This window comes from Coturnix japonica, chromosome 22 (assembly GCF_054131305.1).
Source record: "Coturnix japonica strain WE chromosome 22, WE-NBRP24, whole genome shotgun sequence".
NCBI classification, from domain to species: domain Eukaryota; kingdom Metazoa; phylum Chordata; class Aves; order Galliformes; family Phasianidae; genus Coturnix; species Coturnix japonica.
Genome location: NC_140684.1, coordinates 8,223,201 through 8,243,869, shown reverse-complemented (window position 1 = coordinate 8,243,869; position 20,669 = coordinate 8,223,201). Strand labels below are relative to the sequence as shown.

General features: G+C 44.4%; 1 protein-coding gene across 3 annotated transcripts; it reads left to right on the top strand.

The window, feature by feature from the left end:
• Window positions 1-405: 405 nt before the first annotated feature.
• On the top strand, window positions 406-20,255 carry UBE2G1 (ubiquitin conjugating enzyme E2 G1). 3 transcript variants are annotated; one of them, XM_085521738.1, is made up of 6 exons: window positions 406-638; window positions 12,475-12,577; window positions 14,677-14,769; window positions 15,735-15,913; window positions 18,227-18,350; window positions 19,001-20,255. In XM_085521738.1, the coding sequence occupies exons 2-5, from the start codon at window positions 12,520-12,522 to the stop codon at window positions 18,311-18,313; spliced, it is 417 nt and encodes a 138-aa protein (XP_085377864.1). In that variant the 5' UTR covers window positions 406-638; window positions 12,475-12,519; the 3' UTR covers window positions 18,314-18,350; window positions 19,001-20,255. The 3 variants fall into 3 exon arrangements, with proteins under 3 accessions (XP_085377864.1, XP_015736090.1, XP_085377863.1); XM_015880604.3 differs by having other exon boundaries at window positions 14,672-14,769; XM_085521737.1 differs by lacking the exon at window positions 406-638 and adding an exon at window positions 8,062-8,089 and having other exon boundaries at window positions 14,672-14,769.
• Window positions 20,256-20,669: the final 414 nt, after the last annotated feature.

Genomic DNA, 20,669 nt, shown 5'->3' with positions numbered 1-20,669 from the left:
AGAGCCCCTCAGAGCCCCACAGCGCAGCAATCCCGCACAGCGAGCAACTCTCCATCAGCCAGCACTGCTTCCCCCATCCAAATAATAACCACGGCTCCCTCTGGGCGTGGGAGATGGCTTCGAACGAGGACAAAACGCTGTTTTTTATTACGTGACGGCTCTTTATGTCACAGCAGCCTTAGAATCAACTAAGGTTGGCAAAGAACGCTTAAACACATCCATCACCGAGGAAAAGCCGTGAGGGAACTGAAGGCTGCTGCCCTCAGGAGACCCGCTGCCCTCAGCGAAACGGATGGCGGCCTGGCTTCTCCTCGCCCCGCCTCCACACACACACAGCTCAGCCGCCACTCCTAAGATGGCGGCGCGGAAGGGCCTGTAGCTGCTCGTAGTGCGTCTGCGCAGAGCGGAGCGCAGGAGGAGGAGGAGGAGCAGGGCGGCACGGAGCCACGGCCGCGCGCCCCTGGCAGGGACCCTGCGTGCTGTGGCGGCGGTGCGGGCGGGCTGAGGGGGCCACTCGCAGCCGCCTCGGGCTCTGGGAGCACCGGGAGCCGCGCCGTCCTCGGGACTCATTCCGAGGATAGAAAGGGGGAGAATGACGGAGCTCCAGTCCGCCTTGTTACTGCGGAGACAGCTAGCAGGTACCGGCGGATGGAGAGAGGAGACGGGGGGGGGGGGGAAGAGGAGACGGGAGAACGGAGTCTGAGGGCAGGACGGGACGTGAGGGGGAGGAGGGGGACGGCGGGGAGCGGGGCGGCTGTGAGGGGGAAGGGGAGGCGGCGGCCTAACCAGCACCAACCCCCCCCGAGCTCAGTGCCCGGCCCGGGGCTGAGGGAACTAGGCCGGGGGGGGAGGGGGAGCGTGGCAGCGCGGCCGGGGGGAGGGGAGGGGAGTAGGGGAGGGGAGCGGGGCCGGCTCGGTACGGAGCGGGCTGTGGGGGCTGCGCTTCCACCGCCGTTCCCGTCCCGGCAGCGGCTCCGCTCGGGCCTCCGCGGCCTCTTGTCCCCTCGCTGGGCCTCGCCGTGGGGGTGCATTGCGGGGAGGGCCGCGCGGTGTTGTCAGAAGCGGAGGTGGGAGTTGTATGGCGGCTCTCTATATAATATATAACACATATATATTTTTCCCTTCGATTTTTATTATCCTCCTCCCCCTCGCGTCCAGAAGCGGCGCCTCAGGGCTGAGCTCGCCGCGGGGACCTGAGCTGCCCCCGTCCCGCCCCCCGCTCCGTGCCCGTGAGGAAGGAAGGGCCGCTGCCCCCTTTGTTGTGAGCGCAGTGGGGCGAGGAGCGGCCCGTGGTGCTGCGGGCCGGCAGCCCATAGCGGCGGCTCCCCCTCCCTTTGTGTCCCGGGCGGCCCCGCGCTGCTCCGTGTGCCCGGGCTGCGGCCGCGGTGGGGTCCTGGCTCGGCCCGGCGGCGCCGCGCATGCGCTGGTTGTCGGGGCGCACAATGCAGCTCCATGTGTCGCTCGCTGCCAGATTTAAAGAGACACGGAGCCGGCGGAGCAGGGAGGGGGTTGAACGCTCCCTCCCCCATCGCACGTGTGTGCTCCGAACCGCCCCTGAGCAACGCCGGCACCTCGGGCAGCTCCGCTGGCTGCTGTGCGCCTTACGTAAAAATGAGTTGCTCCATAGCCAGATAAGGAAATGCTCGCTAGGTGTACCTAAAGCCGGGCAAATAGAGCACTGTAGCGCTTCGGAGGGACGGGTCACAGCCACGCAGGGGGTTCCTGCGGGAGGGATGCGGCCCCCGGTGGCTTTAGGGCTCTGCTCACTGCGGAGTTGCATAACAGAGTGCGGGAACTGCATGGCGCTGAGTGATGGGAGCGAGGTGGAGCTGAGGCCCGGCCAAGCAGCGGGGCACGGTGGGCTAAAACTTATTGAAGGTGATTTTTGTAAATAAAAAGATTTCCTCCACGCGGTGTGCTCGTGTCAGTGGGCCCAGCAGGCGTTACGGCATTCCTGAACATCTGCTGGGGCATCTACTTGTTCACATAAGCAGTTATCAATATATATAGGCTTAAACCAGGAGCTTCAAAAATTCTTGCTTCTGCAACAGTTCTCTCTTCTGTAAGTGATCACACTGGGAGGACATGGTGTTGAGGCTGCTCTTTAGCTTCATACAAACAAGCATTTGGTGACCTGAGACGGTCTGGAATTTGTGTGTTAATTAAATAATTGTACACTGTGAAAGGAAGTTCCCAACTTGAGCTGAGTGTCAAAAGGACCATCAAGAAACTTTCAGACCGCCTGTGTTCTGTAGTTCTTTATGACCTGCCCTCTGAATGCAGGTTGGTTGGATGTGCTGCTGGACTTGCAGGCTCTTAGACTGACTGAAGCCCTCAGTCTTTCTGCTCTCTCTCTTCTGAGAGCTTCACGTGCCGTGTAAAAGCAGTGAGCCCTTCCAGTTGCCTTATTACTGATACTGAGTCAACTGAGCACTGCGGCCATTTGCATGTAACGTGCAGCCCTTTTGTGAGGCCTTTGGGTTTTAAGTACCATCAGTACTTTTTTTTTCTACATCTACTTAGAGATATTAAAATATATAAATAATATATACATAAATTATACAGAAATGTGCATATACTTTTATGTAATTTTTGTGCTTCTGTGCATAGAAAGTGGTTGAATGTATGCACTGAAGTGTGTGGGGAGTCTGAAATTCTTCAGGAGCTCAGCCTGGAGTAGTTACTGACCTGGAAAGGGAAATATGTTGTTTCTTCCATATTTGATAATCTCTGTATCTGAATGGAGCTGAAGCGAGGCCCTGAACTGCTTTTTCTAATGGCAGGCTGCTTGAAGGTGCAGTGCAGAGACTGAGCCTTGTGAGGTCTCACCTTCCCCCCCGCTGCTGTTTTCTCCCAGCTCTCATCTGCTCCAGTGTATCCCTCATTGTACCCACGCTGTTTTACCTGCCTCAAAACTAAAACCAATGCTGAGGGTTTTTTTCTTACTGAATGGGACTGATATTTCAGTCCTAATGCTGCATGCAGCTTTGGGTTGTGTATTGAGTGTGGTGAGTGATTGGGTTGTACTTAATGGTTGAGTTTTGGAGGGCAGCAAAGTGGAGATGAGTTACGTCATCTGAACTCATTTAAACTGGTCGAGGTCACTCCTTTATCAGTGTTGTTCAAACTGTGAGAGATCTGAAGTCAGGGCTGTTATTTGGTGTGGAGGGAGGATAACTGGACCTGAGGCCCTTATGGTTGCAGAAGAGTTGAGGAACATAGGGTGTGTGTTTTTGTTGTTGGCTTTTTTTAATGCTAAGTAGGGTCAACGTCTGCAGATGGAATAATGATCCATATCACCACAGGGTTGATATAACTGGCTTATACCTACATGTGCTTGCCCCCACGAGGCACGAGAGCAGTTCAAATCAGTGTAATCAGAATGTGGGTTAGATTGGCTGGTTGTTTTCCTTCAGTGTTTTAAAGGAAATACTGAGGGCAGTGTGCTGGAGCTGAGTGGAGGCTTAGAGCTGGAGGGAGGCCCTGCTGCATGGTTATCAGTGAAGCCAAATAGTTGCTTTTCAGATCAACCTGACTGTAAGCTTCAGCAGCTTCTGGAGTTATCTTAAAACACAGAAGAAGTATCTGGTCATCCAGGTGTATCGTTGGTTGTGTTTTATTGTTGTTTGTGGTGTGAGGCTTTTTGCCTTTTCCTTGAAAAACATATTTGGGTAATAGTGAGACATTGTGTTGCCTCTGCCCAGTTATTCTTATGGGTAAGAGATGGGGGGGAAAAAAAAGGTAAATGAAATCCCTCTGAACTTCCAATGGGTGGAATAAACCCAGCAGCATTGAATGTGTAGCACTGGGTCAGCAGAACTATGGCACCAGGAGGTCGGTGTAGGATCTGTGTGGGTAAAATGTGTTCTTCCTACAGCCTGAGAACTTCGTGTTCTTTAACAGCTGATTGGTACAACAGAATGTAAAGCTCTTCTGCTCTCCAGAGCTGTCAAGCCTGAGGGTTTTGAAGGCTGAGGTGCTTCTCTAAATGCTTTTATTTAATCTTCCTGCCGAATCCTCCTTGACGTGGACTTGTTAGAGTGGGCAGACTTGTCTAGTTCATCCGGCAAAAGCACACAGGGAGGATGTAGTTAAATCACAGCGTATTGTGGAACCAGAAGTGCGACTCATCTCTGACACAAACATGGTTCACTGGAAATAGGAATAACCGAGCTCTGCTGTGTTGTAAGTATTATCCAACCTAGGATACCAAGAAACCACACTAACAATGTTCTCAAACATGAGAAATGCAGCATTATTTCAAGTTAAAGTGTATGTAAATTATTTCCAGTGAAGGTGTCTATTTAAAAGTTAACAAGTTGGAAATCTATTAAAAACTTAATATGACAGTTCTGTAGTTTTTACTGGTGTGGAAAAAAATCCTGTATAACGTGAGCTCAATGAATTTCTGGCATCTCCTGGGGTTTCCTTTAAAAATATTTGGGTAGTAAATTGTGAGGGAGCTGTGGAATTAAGATCACTTGATAGGCCATCTCAGCTTCAACCTATCTCTTGGCTGGCAGTAGAAGGAAGCCTTTGTTTACAGCTGAATACTGCTGTTTTCTGCCTTAGAGAAGGTTTGTCTACAAGATGATATCACTGGAGTGGCACTGAACTGCAGTATTAAGCTGATGCAAGCCTTCCTATTAGCTTCCTTGGAGAGGTGTGTTTTTATGGTGAGTAATAATCTGTATTACCATACATAGTTAAGATTACAAGGCCCTACATGTATAAAATGTGAGTATCGCAGAAGTGCTGGAAGAGCCCTACGTGTTCCAGAAAAGTTTTTCTTTGTAAGGATCAGCTTTTGTTGCTGCCCTGCTTTATGGGACGCTCAGCTGGAACATGAACATGCACCAATTACATTTAAGTTAACACTTGCAGTGTAGGCTCCTGTCCTCTATAGCAGATGAGTTAATCCTGTTTTCTTGTAAGAGTGTGACAGAGCCATCACAGCTGTCTTGCTCACGGTGACCCCAGGCTGCTCGTGCTGTTCTGACTCTGGTCACTGTGAGCTTCTGTTGCACTGCAGGCAATGCAATGGACACAATTTGTGGCTGCATGTGTCAGCTTTGCAGAGTTCCAGTTGTGTGAATAAGCTGAACGGTGCCTCTTCAGAGGAAAACGGTGTTTATGAATGCAGTCACGAGTGAGAATTCAGGGATGCTGACTGTTCTGGTGAGGTTTAGCTGAGCCTCAAAATGGAGCAGCTTGGTGACTCGCCCAGTTACTTGCATGGGATGACACTGGTCACAGCCCTTTGGCTCTGCTGAGGCCAGCTGAGTAACGGGGAAAGAACCAAGCTGGCTGTAAACAGGTCTTTTCTCTGTCCCACTTCTGCCCCCTGGAAAAATAGTGGGGAATCATCAGTTACACCCCAGCATAACTTTATCTGCATCTGATGGTGGAGTGACTTCTGCTCAGTAAGGGGGTACTCCAATAAAAGAACATGTTTCAACTATAACTGATTCTGCCTCCGTTGTTCTACATCTCATCATGTTGTTTGATACAGGACTCAGAACAGCACGTGTGCACTTAGCGGGGAGAAGATTATTTGCTTCCTTCCACACTTGTTCCAAGCTCCTTCCCCAAAGCTCTGTTCTCGTACTGCTGAAAACAAGTGAACTTTGTAGATGAAACGTGCTCCCATCAAATAGGTTTTCTGCTGGTTTTCTTCCCCTAAAGTGCTTAATTGAACCTTTGATTTTAATCTAGATGTTCTTGTTTGCCACTTTTGGGGCTGGTGAAGGTCTTCTACGTATGTCAGGTGGTCTGTAGAAGTAAGTTTAAATGTTCATGCAGAATAGGATGGAAGTGTTTCAAAAAATACAGAGCTTTTTCTTTCCAGCACAGAGATGGGCATCTGGTAAAGTGAAACTACTCAACTGAAAGGTTGCTGCTGTTCTGAAAGCATGAACTAACCAAAAACTGATACGTGTGCAGAGCTCAGTGCCTGGAGAAGGAAGAGCAGGTGCTTGGGGTGAGGAAATGGGGCACGGAGCTCTTGAAACTCTCACTGTCTCGTTTTTGTCCCTCTGTGTGGGAACAGAATGTGGGCAGCACTTGGTGCTGCAGGCCTGGACTGTCACCACGCTGCACCTGCTCCGTGCTTCAGTTTTCAGCAGCGTGTGGCTGTCAGTGGTCTGCTCTTGGCAAGGTCTGTCGCTGCAGAAATCTGGTAGGTCTGAGCTCAAGGCTACACGACAAATGTAAATGGGTGTACTTGCTTCTCTTCTCCTTCCTACTGTCAGGTCCAAGGCATATCAGCTGGAACAGAGATCAGATATCCAGGCCCTGTAAGAACACTAAGTATAGCAATCTAATGAAATAGGATTCCATACAAATAACTTCACTCCTGGGGTGAACATAAGCCAGCACAAGCACTGCTAAGAATTATAGCTAAGACTGATAGAAATCTTTTTGTAAAGGCTTTCATGTGTGGTTTGCCCATATATTAAGGGAAACCTCTTCCCATGCAGTCGTCACGATGCCTGCTATGCTTGACTGCCTGGTGTTGTAGTTACCTTGCACTTGGTGCTGTCAGGTGTCACTTAAATATCCTAAAACAATTCTGAATAACAGCACAGGCCAAATTAGGATCTACAAAGCTGTTGTGTAAGTGAGAGAAGAAAACAGGCTGGAAAAGGATCCTTGTATGCCAGCTTATACATACAGTGAGGAAAGTTCCCAAAGAACTGTTCAGATGTTACCGTCTCCCCATGGTACAGTGCAGTGGGACAGGCTTTCTGTTAAGCCTTGTGGGATCATTCTGTTCCTGTATGTAAACCACACAGCTCCCAGTGCTTTTCAGTCTGTTCAGCTGTGCTGTTTCATTACTGATGCATGTGATGGTTGTTCAGAAGTTACTTGGGTGGAGTTTTCTGTAACTTTAGGCTGTTAATTTGCAGTTTAACTTTTCCTACCATCCATGGCAAACTCTGAGTGAGTAATTCTTAGCACGACACTTGTTCTGCAGAATTCTAGCAGTGCATGCAGTGGATGTCTGAGGCTTTGGAGGCTTCTTTGCAGGTGAGAGATAAGCAATTGCAGCATGTGATTTGTCTGACCTGTTTCTGACATCTGCTTTGGAAAGAGATAATCATGGAGTCCAGGGAAGTGCTTACCCTGATAAGATCTCTGTTGGATGTAGCTGTGGGAGCATCTCAAATGCAGACAGATGCATGTACCTGCCTGAAGCTTGTCTAACTCTGAAGAGTGGGAACTGCAGATGGAATGAAGATGGCACTTGTCTCACACTGGGTGTGATGGGTGTATATGGCCCCATGCTGCAGCTGACTCCAGGCACACTTGCCAAATGCTCTCTGGTGAAACGTTCACTTCCTCTCAAGCTTGGACTTTAGAACCAAGCTTCTTCTGATCCTTGAGATTCTGTTCTTATATTATCTCCTCCCTGTCCCAAATTCAGACCTTGCTGTGACTTTCTTACAGGCTTGTTCAGCCTTCATATTAACCTGGGGAGCGTGATTCAAAACCTTAAGCCATACTATAAGAGTTAGAGGTTTTGGCCCTGGCTGGAAAGTTTACTGGGGCTAAAAACCAAAATCAAATGGGAACCTCTCAGCTTTGTCCTCTATCCTTCTCATACCTGCCTTGTTGTGCACATCATTGGGAAGCTGTGTAGTGGTAGCTGAGGAGCAGCACAGTGGTGCAGCAGTGTCTGCAGCTGCCCATGACTGCATTGAGCAGCTTGCATGTTAACGCTGCCAACGCAACCCTCCACCAGTCCCTGAACTGAGAGGAAAGTCAGGTTTGTTGAGCCTGTAATGGTGCCATCCTCAACAGGGGATGGTGTGCTGGAAGTTGGTTAGCTGCCACGCTGAAGGTAAGAGCCAAAGCCTTGAGCTGCTGCTTGAGAGGTCTGTCCTTAAGGCAGGTTTATCTCTTCTGCTTCAGTCTTGCTGCAAAATAATATAAAATGTTCTTCTGAGGCTAAAACTGGTCTGTGTCTTAATTGCTGTCTCATTTGTCACTGCTGAAGTGGCAGCCAGGAATGTGTGCATCACGTGCTTTGTTTTGACTGAACTCTTTGGATGAGCTCATGGAGCAAGACAGAACATGATGAAAGCAGGTAATATGGGGTGCTCTTAATGAGGAGATGAAGTTACAGTAGCCCGGCCCTAAACTTCTAGATTGAAAGGCTTACAGCTGGCTGTGTAGGCAGGAAGAGAAGTAGTGGAAATCTTAGCTGACCTTAGTTAATGAAACTGTGGAAGCTTCAGCTTGGGGTGTGGAGAGAGGAGCCTAGAAGAAGGATTTTGAGTCTGAGCAGAAGCTCCTGGGTTAGCGCTGAGACTCATAGGAGGCAACTGCGGGGTGGGGGGAGGAAGCACAAGTGCAGTCTATAGCAAAATAAAGCCTCTGATCTGGCCTTTACGTGCCTGTTCTGAGAGCTGACTGTGAGTCAGTGGGATGATTTCTGCAGAAGCCTTTGTTGGGGTTTGGGCTGTCCTGAGTCTGTTTTTGTTCTGGGCTCAGTCCCCTGGCAGCACAGAACTCATCCCCTGTGTAACTTACTGGAGAAGCTCTATTAAAAGTCCTGCAGAAGCTCGTATTTTTGAAAGCTTTGTTCTGGAGTGTAACTCAAACTCCAGAGTGTTTGCACGCAGCATTTGGCTGGCTGGAACGTCAAGCTGAGAAGTTTAGATGCCACACATAGCTGCCACATGTGGCCATGGGGTTCTTTCTGCTTAGTCATTTTTGTTGATGCTGTTTTGCTTTTGCGTTTCTAAAAGTCTCTTGGCCTATATAAACACAGTTTTAGTGAGAGTGGGCACGACAGTAGCTTGGTGTAAACTAAACAAACTGGATTGTACAGTTCTGGCTCAGGTTTAAGGCTGTGGTAACTTGGTTCTGCTTTAGGAAGAGCTGAGCCACCGGAGCACTGCCTTGTGCTGGCAGACTGTGGGAAGCCAGGCATGGAACATTAAAGTGTACTCTGGACTTAAAACAACTTTGAATCATTGGTCTATTGTCCTGGTTCAGAACTGAGAATGGGTTGGAGCCCAGTGCCTGGCTTCATTATCTGGTTTCTATTATATGAAGTCAATATTTTTCTGCAATTCAGGTAGCTTAAATGTTAAGTAACAGCACACAGTATGTAGTAGTAGCAACTAGATTGCACTGAAACTTGAGTATAGATGTGATGGAGATGTGTTAATGTACTCAGATTTACACTTAAAAAGTACAGGATGTCTCTAGTTAAATGGAGAATTACCAAAGATAAGTGGTGTTGGCAAATTACCTGGGGGGGATGCAGTTCTTTACAGGTGTCTGACGTCTCTCCCTGAGTCCACAAGCTCTTTCTGAGCAGTGCTTTGCAGCCCAGGCTGGAGCAGGGAACCAGATCCTCCATTCATACATTGTGCTCATCCTTGAGCTTGTCCAGGGAATGTCCTGTTCAGTCCACAAGTGGTTAAGGGCTGTGGGCGATGGGATGTGACAGACAGGACAGGTGTCTCCTTTCCCCATAGCGGCTCATGTCAGTGGGCTGTGGCTGCTTGGCAGCACGCTGAGAGCTGTGCTCCTTCCTTGCCATCCCTGCATGGATCTGGGGTGAGCCTGTGTGTGGCTGGGTTAAGGGTTCACTGCTTCGTGGGTCCTGACCCACAAGGAGTGGGTGCTCCTGTCAGGGAGCTCTTTGATAAGTGTGCTGCTGGATCCAGGGAAAAGAATTAAACAAGGCTTCAGTGTTTGTAAGTTTTAACGAGTTGCTGCTCATAACTGTCCGTGGTAAAGCAGCCAAGGATGATGTTTTTCACATCCCAGTGCAGAACTCCTCTGAGCTTTCCTTTTCTGTCTGCCAACTCGCTGTTAGTTGGGTGTTCAGCATAAAATGAGCTCTTCCATCCAGATTATCTGTGATATTGTGGTAATTCTATGTACATGTCATGAAGAAGATGCTGGAGCTTGTATCCATTGTCCTCTCCCAAGCTTAAGTATTTGTGCAAGCAGAAACCACCTAAACTGCTTCGGTATCGCTCCAGTAGAAAGAAAATGGGACTCCTTACAAGCAGAGACTGGTGTCACATCAATAAAAGAATCAAAATGTGCTTTATAGGGGACATCCACTGAACAGACTTATTGCATCCTTATTGCAGCAGCTAAAGGTGACTGCAGTGGCTGTCCCTACCGCACTGCTCACAGGCTCTGTGCATTGTGAGAAGGAAGATTGGATGCCAAGATCTCTTGCAATATAGGGCTGCAAAATCTTCGGTATAGATATGAGTCAGTGCAAGAGCTGGCTTTTATTGGGATCAAGTATGTGGAAAAAAATGCTTTGAAGGACTTGAGAGCTTTTCCTTTTTTAAAAAGCTGCCATCTGAAGGCAGAGACAGATGTAAAAAGAAATGGAAGGAGCACAGATCTAGAAATAGAAGGGAAGATGTGGCTGCTGGGCTGCAGAACAGCGTGGTGTTCTGAATGCTTCGGGGCTCTGCAGAGGACCTGCAGCAAGGGCACTCAGAGGCAGGCAGCATTTCCCACTCAATCTCTGATAGGTTTGTTTTATCACAGAGATGAGATAACTAACAGCTAATAATGAAGCTGAGTGTGAGCAGCTCGAGTCTGAGCAGTTCACACTGAACTTGGACAAACTGACTTTTTTGTGTGTGCATATTCTCTGTGTCCCTCTCACCTCCCTTTGACTTAAATTGTTACTCAAGCTCACGTGGTTGTCTTCACAAACCCTCTTGGATATCAGAGTGAGGACAGACCTGCTTAGCAGAGGTGTTTGTGTGCTTTGGCTTTGAAATGTGCATCTTTGTTAGATAGCCGTGGTATTACCTTTTTGCTTTAGGGACTGTCTTATGTAGGTACAGTTTGGTTCAACACCTACATCTGTTCTCTCCGTTCTGCCACTCAGAGTGAGTGTTTGACTTCATCTGTTGACTGAACCACACTGGGTAGCTTCTAAGAAAAGCCCTTCCAACGTGCTGCCAAGAAGTGAAACATTTCTTGGGATTTCAGCATTGAATCATCTCCATGGATAAATCTGACTCTGAATTAGCAATGGCTCGGTGCAGTCGTTCTCTCTGTCTAACTCTTTGGGGTCATGATTCCATATGTGAGCTGAGCACTTTTACTATTTGGACTTATGCTCACCTGCATAAGGCTTGATTTCTTTGTGTTAGTTTATTTTTAACCATGCTTTCAGTAATTTAATTTGTAATTGGCAGACACTGCAGGCAGATTGGTTTGGGCTTAATGGTAGCCTTCCTTCCATAGCAGCATGAAGTTCTTACTTCAGGTTCTTCTGCTTGTGTCTGAGGGCATTATAACTCTATCAACTCAAGTCTGTGATGACAAGGAACTGGCACAAAAGAGTTGTTGGTGATGGTCCTGCACAAAAGGAATAGATAGGCTGACTGTGGAAGGATACAGTGACATGTTTAGTAACAAGGGCTGTATAATGGCTGGCAGGATTTAAAATGAATGCAGTAGCTCCTGTAAAACAAAACAAATCCTGATCTTCTCCCTTCCCCTTCTATAAAGTACCAAAGATTCATCATGAGTTTGTGCTGTTTGGAGGACTGGAACAAGAATGGTCATTTCATATAATATCGCATTTAAAACTGGTCTGTAACCTGAAGTAATCAGTTAAGAGAGATTGTTTTTCCCCACCCCAACTTCACTTTTAGGGAGAACTTATTTGAGAGGTTCATTCCCAGATATTTTACATATATATTTTTTCTGAAGCAAACTGAGAGCAGTTAGTGGGGTCTGTATCCAGGCTTGACTTCAACGTAGCTATTTCCAGATCGACTTCCTATCTGGCAGTGACGATATGGAGTCGCCTATAAACTTAAGATCCTGTTTTGCTTATCGTTATTGGATGGAACTGTAGAACAAACAAATGAAAAAAGGAAACAGCTCATCCAGGCTCCCTGCATTCGACTTTGCATGTTTCAGGATTTAGCAAACCATTATCTCCAAAATGCCCTGGGCACATGGCTCAGTTCTTTACCAGCAGTCTGAAAAGGATCATCTGAGGCAAGTAGGATGTTAGTTTTAAATAAAAAAAGATGGTGTGACTTTTTTTTTCCCCTCATGTTAATACTTTCCTAGAGCTAAAAATACACTTGAGTTCAATCCAACTCCTCAGGGTTCTCACAAAGCAGTGTGATTCTTCCTCTAGTAGGAAACGCGTGGAATCTTTGATTTGCATGTGTACCTGTTGCTGGATGCACAGCAGAGCGTGTCGAAAGGTGCTGAGTTATATTCTGGTTATATTGTGCTCAGGATGTGCTCAGCAGATTGAGTCACACTGTGGGTCTCTGCTGAGGTTGTGTGCAGCTGTGTGTGGTAGGGAGCTGAGGGTGCTCATCCAGATCTGAAGTCCCATCAGCAGACATCACCGAGTCATGGGGGCTTTGGTCACTACAGATACATGAGTAAAACCAGCAAACAAATGCTATAGACATCTAAAGTTACTCTTGAATTCTTTTTCCTACACAGAACTCAACAAAAATCCAGTGGAAGGCTTTTCAGCGGGCTTAATAGATGACAATGATCTTTATCGATGGGAAGTCCTTATTATTGGTCCTCCAGATACACTATAGTAAGTACTGCTACTTATATAGAAACTTAATCTCATTTAATAGTTCCAACCTAGACCGAATAGAGAACCTGGGTCTTCATATTAAGTTAGGTAATGCTGTTCTGTTGCTAGAATAGGCTATACCTAGAGGCAGCTTGTTTTCTGTACGTTGAAGTAAAGCAGGTGTATACTATTACTCTAGCTTAGCTGATAGTACTGCCTTAAACCATTCCAACTTCATGCTGGCCACTGTGTGACAATGTTATAGAGATGTAGCTGAGACTAATTCCATGATCTGCTCCAGTCTCTCCCAATTATCTCAAATTGAGATGGATCAACCCTCACACTTGTAGCCGTTGAAGAACTTCCCAGTGTGACCTGGGGTACTTTAATGTTGATCAAACTTGTATTGTAGGCCAGACTTACATGGTAGGATTCAAAAAACTTGAATCTTTATTCTTGTTCTGAAGGACTGGATTCTTTAATTGCCATTTGTACATAGAACTGTGTAGTTCACACAGTAACTTCGTTTCCTGGACTTTGAAGTTTGCTGTGTTTGTGCAGCTATATCTATGTCTGAAACAGTCTCCCATGTGTAAGGTAGGAGCTTCTTAAATAAAATAAAACACATAAATCCAAAGCTCTGGCTAATTGAGAGAATAACTTCTCTTCTATGGGGATTCTATGAGATCATTTCCTTCAGCTCTCAGGAGAAGGTTCTGAGCTTGGAAGAGGTCAGCCTAAAGTGTAGCTATTGAAGATGAGCTCTGCTCCTTATTAAGCTGTTGCAGTGGTAAATTACTGGTACAAAACGCCTTCTAGTAGCATTAACTTGAGGTCAGTTTTAGTTCCAGCATGAAATTGTCATATACCTTTGTCTGAAGGCATCTGAGTAAGTAGTTGAGTGCAATGATCAAACTGATCTGGCATCTCAAGCTCACTACATGGTGACTCTCAAGCCTTGCATGGGACTAATTTTCCATCTTCTGCTGACCTCTTTTTGAACAGCCTTGTAGTGTCTCCATTATATTCTCATGGCTTTATGAATGCTTTCACAGGAGGTGCTTTCAATTGACCATTTCCTTACGTTAAACATTGCAGTACAATCTTTTCCCACTTCATTGAGGTGCTGAGCTTGTTTTGAGACTTGTTAGATAGCAAAGTCTCTTCTGCTCATGTCCTTAGTCTCTTTTTTTAATGTAAAGTCAGACAAATTAGACTTTGGACTCAGTCCATGATGCTGTTGGCAGAGACCCCTTTATTGGGAATATTGCTAAAAATGATGCTGATTTCCCTTTGACACCTGTCTTTATTAACTGCTACACTGCAAAACAGTTAAATTGCTTTATTTAAATACCATTGATGAAGGGAAGTTTGGTATAATGTACAATCTAGTAAATCTATTATTTGCTTCTCTAAAAGGGAAGGAAGAGCTTTTCTGCTATGGGGGGAAAAAAGACTTAATTTTGGGCAAGAATAACTGGTGGTGTTTCTGAAACCCTTACTCTTAGCAGATAGAAGCGTTCATTAGAATTTGCTTGGGTTTCTGAAAGCTGTTAAAAATGAATGCTGCAGTTTGACATCCCTTCTCTGCTCTCTGTTAAAAGTCAGGCCATTTAGATGTAGTAGTTTTCTGTTTTTTTGCGCTTTGTCTACCAAGCTGAGGGTTGAAGAGCTGTTATTAGAAGTTCCTCTAAAAGTAATGCTGTAGCCATGAAGTTTAAGTTTTCACTGGGATTCACTATGACAGCTGATACTGAAAGATTAGGACAGAGGAGTCTAGAAGAGGAATATAAACAGGTATCTGTGAGGCAGTATTTGAGAAGAAGATGCTGGCAATATTTCTGTTTTACAAATATGCTGGGAATAAAAATAAGCTTGTGAATTCCTTGTCACTTATTTTCTTGCTCTTGTATTGTTGGGGTCCTGGCAATATCTTATGATGGGACCATAGTCTAGAAACACCTTGAATTGCATGTAGAAGTGTTGTTGCTATTAGTTACCAACACATTAAGCTGTATGAGGGGTAAGCTGAGAGCTTTTGGTGAATCAATAAGTTCTTACCTTCAACTAAAACTTACCAGAGAATCTACTAAGATATTTTTGATTCCCCAGTGAAGGTGGTGTTTTCAAGGCTCATCTGACTTTTCCAAAAGACTACCCTCTGAGGCCACCAAAAATGAAGTTCATCACAGAAATCTGGCATCCGAATGGTAAGAGATCACAAAGCTGTAACTTCTTGTGATTAAGAACTAACATGTGAGGGAGATGAGTAAATACAATGCTGCTCATGCTAGAAGTACAAAAACATGCATTTACTTTGCCATCTTCCCCTCAGAAAGAAATTGTGATTAACCATGCAGAGTTTTAAGTGTGAAGTTCTGGTATGAGGAGACAGATCTAGGCTGTTCAATACAGAATACTTGTGGTTGTCCTCTTCTAGTGAAGCGTGAAAGGAATTAACAGCATCTTTTAGTTATAGTCATAGAATCATAGAGTGGCTTGGATTGGAAAGGACCTCAAGGATCATCATGTGCCAACCCCCGTGCTAAAGATGACAGCTCCTAGGGTTTCAGTTTTCCTGGTCTGCTGGATATAGATGGGATGGTGAAATAAACTGGAAGAGGGTTTTCACTGGAATGTTCTTTAGGTTCTCAAATGATTAATGAAGCTGTAGGTACTGAAATTGGGAAGAGCCCTGTACAGTGCCCTGTCTTAAGGCAGTGAGAATGCCTTGGTGCCTTGTCTATTTCAGCTCTGGAAATAACGGAGTACTTGCCAGGTAGTTTCTGATTCCAGAAACTGAAGTAATATGGCAATACATTGCAATAGTATCCAAGTGATTCTTTTGCTTTGGAAGAAGTTTCCCTTTGCTTTGTTAAACTGGACAGAAATAGGTTTCAATGGAAACCTGTTTGAGTAGTTCTTAAAGTTGCAGCCTAATGTTAAAATTAAGCTCTTCTGACCTAAGTACTGCCTCCTCCCTCAGGTGCCTAGGAATAGTAGGGCTTTACCAAGCATTGTTTCTTACAAATCAAGTTCTCCAACATTTAATTGCTTTCCTTTTTTTCACCAAGATGCTTTCAGACTAGCTGGAATGCAGGTTAACAGTACCAGCTGTATCTTGAAGAAATGCCAGCGTGTTCGTTACTGAAATATGCCTTGTTCTATTTTGTAGTTGACAAGAATGGTGATGTCTGCATTTCCATTCTTCATGAGCCTGGAGAAGACAAATATGGCTATGAAAAACCTGAGGAACGCTGGCTTCCCATTCACACAGTGGAAACTATTATGATTAGTGTAATTTCTATGCTGGCAGATCCCAATGGCGATTCTCCTGCTAACGTTGATGCAGCGGTAAGATTTTGATTTATTTATTTTTGTCTATAGTTTAGAAGATTAAACTTGACAAACAGTGCAATAATTTTTTTAGGCTAACTTTGTATAACGTGAGCTGAGGCTACTTTCTTCCTGGGAACAGCAGTTGTTATAAAATGATTTCTAGTGAGCTCTGGAAAATCTCTTGTAGCATTCAAGGGGGAGATGCTGTCAGATTTCATAGGCAGTGTTCTTTATTTTTCCTATTTGGTTATGCAGCTATTTGTAGCAAATAAACCAATGCACTGAAGTACCTGTAGATAAAGCTCAGTGTTCTAGCAGTATATGTAACTTCCTTTGAATAGAAGGAGAGAACTTAATTATGGTGAAATACTCCATTATGCTGTGGCCTTTTGCATTCACCTCTTTAAAACTGTCTCATGTGGACACTGATTGAAGCAGCTGAGTAGACTGGTCTGTGCAGTTCTGCCTAGAGAACCTGAAAGCTTCACTGGATGTCTGGCTTTTAAGTTAGTGGAAGTGTCGTCCAAGGCTTGAATGCCTGGCTAAGGAGCGATGGGGAATGGTACAGTGTATAGTCAAAGACTCTGAATCTGTAGCAAGGCTTCTTTCGTGTTTGGACGTGTTTTATGCAGCAAACACAGTGTTTCTGGAGCATGGCCTATGCTACGTGGTTGTGTAAACACAGCTATCAGTTCTCTAGAAGAGCTGCTTTTCTAGCAGAACAGCAATTAGACTAATAACTTTTTGTGGTGCGGAGGGAAGAATCCTCAGCTCTTAGGGGGGAGTCAGAGATCAGCCTTGAGGCCCCGTTCATCTGAGATATGCTGACATACTTAGCTTTGAATTATTCCTGCATTGCAATTCAGCAATGACTTAATACCGTGAGTGGTTACGAAAGAGAAGTTCCCAGTATAACTGGGAGAGTAAAGAAAAGGGGGGATGGCAATTGGAAGATGTAAAGTTTTAAGACGTATGTTAACCTATGCCTTCAAGTAGGAGAAGTTTAGCTTCCAAAAGTCTTTAATCTGCTCTGCTGTATTTCCATGAGTGGTTGAGCTGTGCTGAAAAATCTATACAGGAAAAGTCTTGTGTGAATCAAACTTAATGGGGTAAGAAAAACAAATACAGTTGTAGTGAGGAATTTCCTCACGTAAGGTTGTTTTAAATGCTGGCACTCCCCTTCTTGTGTCACATTACTGGTAGAAACAAGTACCCAGGACAAGTGGATGTTTTCTGCTGGCAAACCTGAGAGCACTGGCAGGAACAAGTTATTAATGAAATGCTAAAAGTACAATTAGAATTCCTTGGTTAACAAACTCATGTATGCTGAATGTAGCTGACCTAACACTGGGGAAAGCTGCTTTTAACTACACTTATCACTCCCTAGAATCGTGTTTTGTGTTCTTTTGATATTCTACCCTAATTTCTACCAGCTGCTTTTGAAGCAGATTTGCTTATTTTCTACAACTGTCAGATACAAAACTATGCATTTGTTTACCTACTGGTAAGTCAATCCCTGAACCACAGGGTAAGGGATGGAAACGCCTTTAAAGTAATGCAGCTTTCTCTATCCCAGCCTGATATATACTAATAATTTACAAGTAAAAAACTTTAAATCCATCTCGGACTGTGGAGACAGCACTGAGTGTAACTGCTGGAGCCTTTGAATGCTAGAAACTGTTTTTAGACTGCAGTACCCGATTTTGCCAAGTAACTTTCTAACTTAATGTGTGCTACTTGAGCAAACTCTGGTTTGTAGAGTGTCTCCTCTTCATGGTAACCAGAGCATCCTCATCATGGTAGTAAGGAATCAGCAGCCCATGCTGTGTTCTGAGCTGCTCATCAAGGAGTCTTCTATTTAAGTGATGCTCCTACTTAATTTACTGCAACAGGAGCATTTGGCAGTTAGTAAAAGATGCTTTGTTCTCGTTAATTGCATTGTCATTTTTCTAGATCCACTTAAGACTAAGTGTTCACAGGCAGATCATAGCTATAGAGGAGCAGGGGAAGTAGCTGCTTCCTGGAAGACTGAAAAACATGCAGTGCTGTTTCTTTCAGTGGGGACAAATGAGGGACAGTAGCCTGGGTAGGTGCTGTGAGAAGCAAATGGAACTAATTTGTAAACTAAAGTAAGAGTTTTGGAAAGATTGCTGTGAAATTGGGAACGTCACTTGCTGTTCAGTTCCAGACACTTGCTTCATAGCACTACAAATGTGAAAAGGAGGAAGAAATCAAAATGCTGAGAGTCTGAAGCTGGGAGGACACAATTCGCGAGAACTTGTCCATTGCCGTAGCACTGACATCTGAAAACTGTCTATTCCATTACAGAAAGAATGGAGAGAAGACAGAAATGGAGAATTTAAAAGAAAAGTTGCCCGCTGTGTAAGAAAAAGCCAAGAAACTGCTTTTGAGTGACACTTATTCAGCAGCTAGTAGCTTCACTTTTTTCAGGGTAAGTATCCTCCTAAAGAAAGTTAGTTACCTGAGCTGAGGGTTTTCTGTCTACGTGTTGCTGAGCTCACTTTTCCTCAAAAACCTAAATTACTTTTTTTCAGCTGTGTGATCTCACAGTCGTTCTCTGGCTATTTGCAATACCAAAGCCTGCATGGTTAAAGGAATGCTTAAAAACCTTTCTAATGCAGTAACAGCTCCTTCCACCTCAGTTGGGGACCTTCTTAGCACTCTTGTATTTATACCATTCAGAAGTTGAAATTCTCTTTTGACAATATTCATCCTACTTCACTAATAAAGCTTAGGAATCACTGGAGTTGTAATAGAAAGGAATACTCCTTCCTTCACATTCATTATTGTGAAGAGCACTTTTGACTCTTAAAAGCATCCTGTCTTGCTGTCTTGATTTCATACACATACAGTGTTTCTCTTGCAAGTATTGGTGGCGTGTTGCTTGTAAATCTTAGCTAAGTTTTCATTGCAATTAAGAGCCATTCAGGTAAGATTGCTTCTTATGACTTATGTATCTTCTCTGTAGAGGTACGTAAAACTCTTGAACAAATAAGTATTGTCCATGAGTTTGAAACATTACATAATGCTTTATTAAGGATCACGAGGGGTTTTGTTTTAATAATTGTGATTTCTTTGTAGGTCTCCAATTGAGAAACATGGCACTGTTTTTTTCCTGCACTCTACCCACCTATTGCTGGACTTCTGTTGTTACAAGTTGGCAAATACTGGCTGGAACTGGGCTGCAATAAAACATGCCAGTTATCAATGCTGACAAGAGCCTAACAAGTGCCAACACAAGATGATTACGCATTTTGAAATCTAATGAACTGCTTTAACCTTCAGGAAGAATTGTAAAGATGTGTACATAGCACAACATGATCCGGATAATATATATACTGTTCATGTACATCCACAAATACACATTGTACCAAATAATGCTGTCTGTAGGTAGGAATAGAATCGTGTAAATTCTAAAGATTTTAGCAGGTTTTTTTCCCTATTGTTTCCTATCAGTTTGGAAAAAAAAAAAAAAAAAGCAAAACAACAACAAAAACCACCACCAAGTTGTGAAGCATGTCAAACTAAAACCAATTAGGATTAAAGTCCTTTTTCTTTTCTTCCCACTTTAATTTTCCTTTGACCCGCCGAGGCTTAATTAAAATTTCTTGTTATTGAAGTTTAGTATCTTTTGTTTTGTGGTTTTGGTTCTGTTTTTGGGTTTTTTTTGGAAATGTTCCCTTTTATTCCCCCATCAGAACTTCAAGTTTTCCTAATTAAACCCTGAAGGGATTTGCTATCAATTACTTGTGTCTTCTTTTATGATGACCTTTGTAGTCCCTAAGGTGCTTTATTTTTTTTTCCTTCTTACCACCCCAACCTTTTTTAAAACAAAATAACCAATTGCACATGCTTCTTGAATTGGGTATAGCAATAAAACTGGCCATGGAGCACCCTCGAGCAGCCTGCTGGGTTTTACCTTCCAAGGGACTTGAGCGCTTTTGTTCAGAAGTTGAGTTGACTAAGTTAGTCTGGTCCAAGATGGGGATAAGCTGCTTCCTATGGGTGACTTGTTCTTCTTGCCTTTTCCATTGCCTGTTTGTGGGGTGGGGTGTGTGAGGGAGATGTTTTTTTTTCTCAAGGTTGAATTCAAGCATGCGCATCTGTAGGCTTTCAAATGACTAACTTCTGGGTTTGGTATCAGAACTAGTTTTTTCTTCTTATCCCTTTCCTCTCTCTCTCTTCTGTGGCCCTTCATATTCTTTGCCTTCTACTTCAGAGTTTTCCTCACCTAATGTACAAAGAAAATTGCGATGTATATTTTCATGTAATTTGATTTTTTGGAATTCTGTCACCTTCTGTAGTGAGTTCTTCCAAAATATAATTTTTTCCAATACTACTGTGTCAAACTTGCTATTTTCAGTATCGAAACAGGAAGGGGAGCAGAAGTTGGATTTCAGCTTACCTGAGCATTTTCATCCAGCTGCAGGTACAAGCTTTTAACAGCGGAGTAACCCACAAAGAAAGGAGATGTTCTGGTGTGAAGAGTCATCATGTGAGGAGCCTTCAGTGGTAACCAGCCAGCTGTGGCTGGGCTTCATTTCAGAATACTATACAACAAGAGTTTATAAAAGGGGTAATTGCAGGTTCTGTGAGGGATGGGAGATGAGGGTGATTGATTACCAGTTGCACTCACCCAGTGGGACACAAAGAGAAAAAGCTGCTGAAATATAAGTAATACAAGCGAAGGTGTTAGTCATTCCTAGTTACTCCTACAGGTGTTTTAGGTTTTTAATGTCTGCATTGAGAC

Excerpts from the sequence above, each read along its gene's own strand:
- UBE2G1 (XM_015880604.3), top strand. The coding sequence starts at position 593 with ATGACGGAGCTCCAGTCCGCCTTGTTACTGCGGAGACAGCTAGCAG. Across the intron at positions 12,578-14,671 it reads GGTCCTCCAGATACACTATA|TGAAGGTGGTGTTTTCAAGG; the intron begins GTAAGTACTGCT and ends TTGATTCCCCAG. Across the intron at positions 15,914-18,226 it reads CTGCTAACGTTGATGCAGCG|AAAGAATGGAGAGAAGACAG; the intron begins GTAAGATTTTGA and ends ATTCCATTACAG.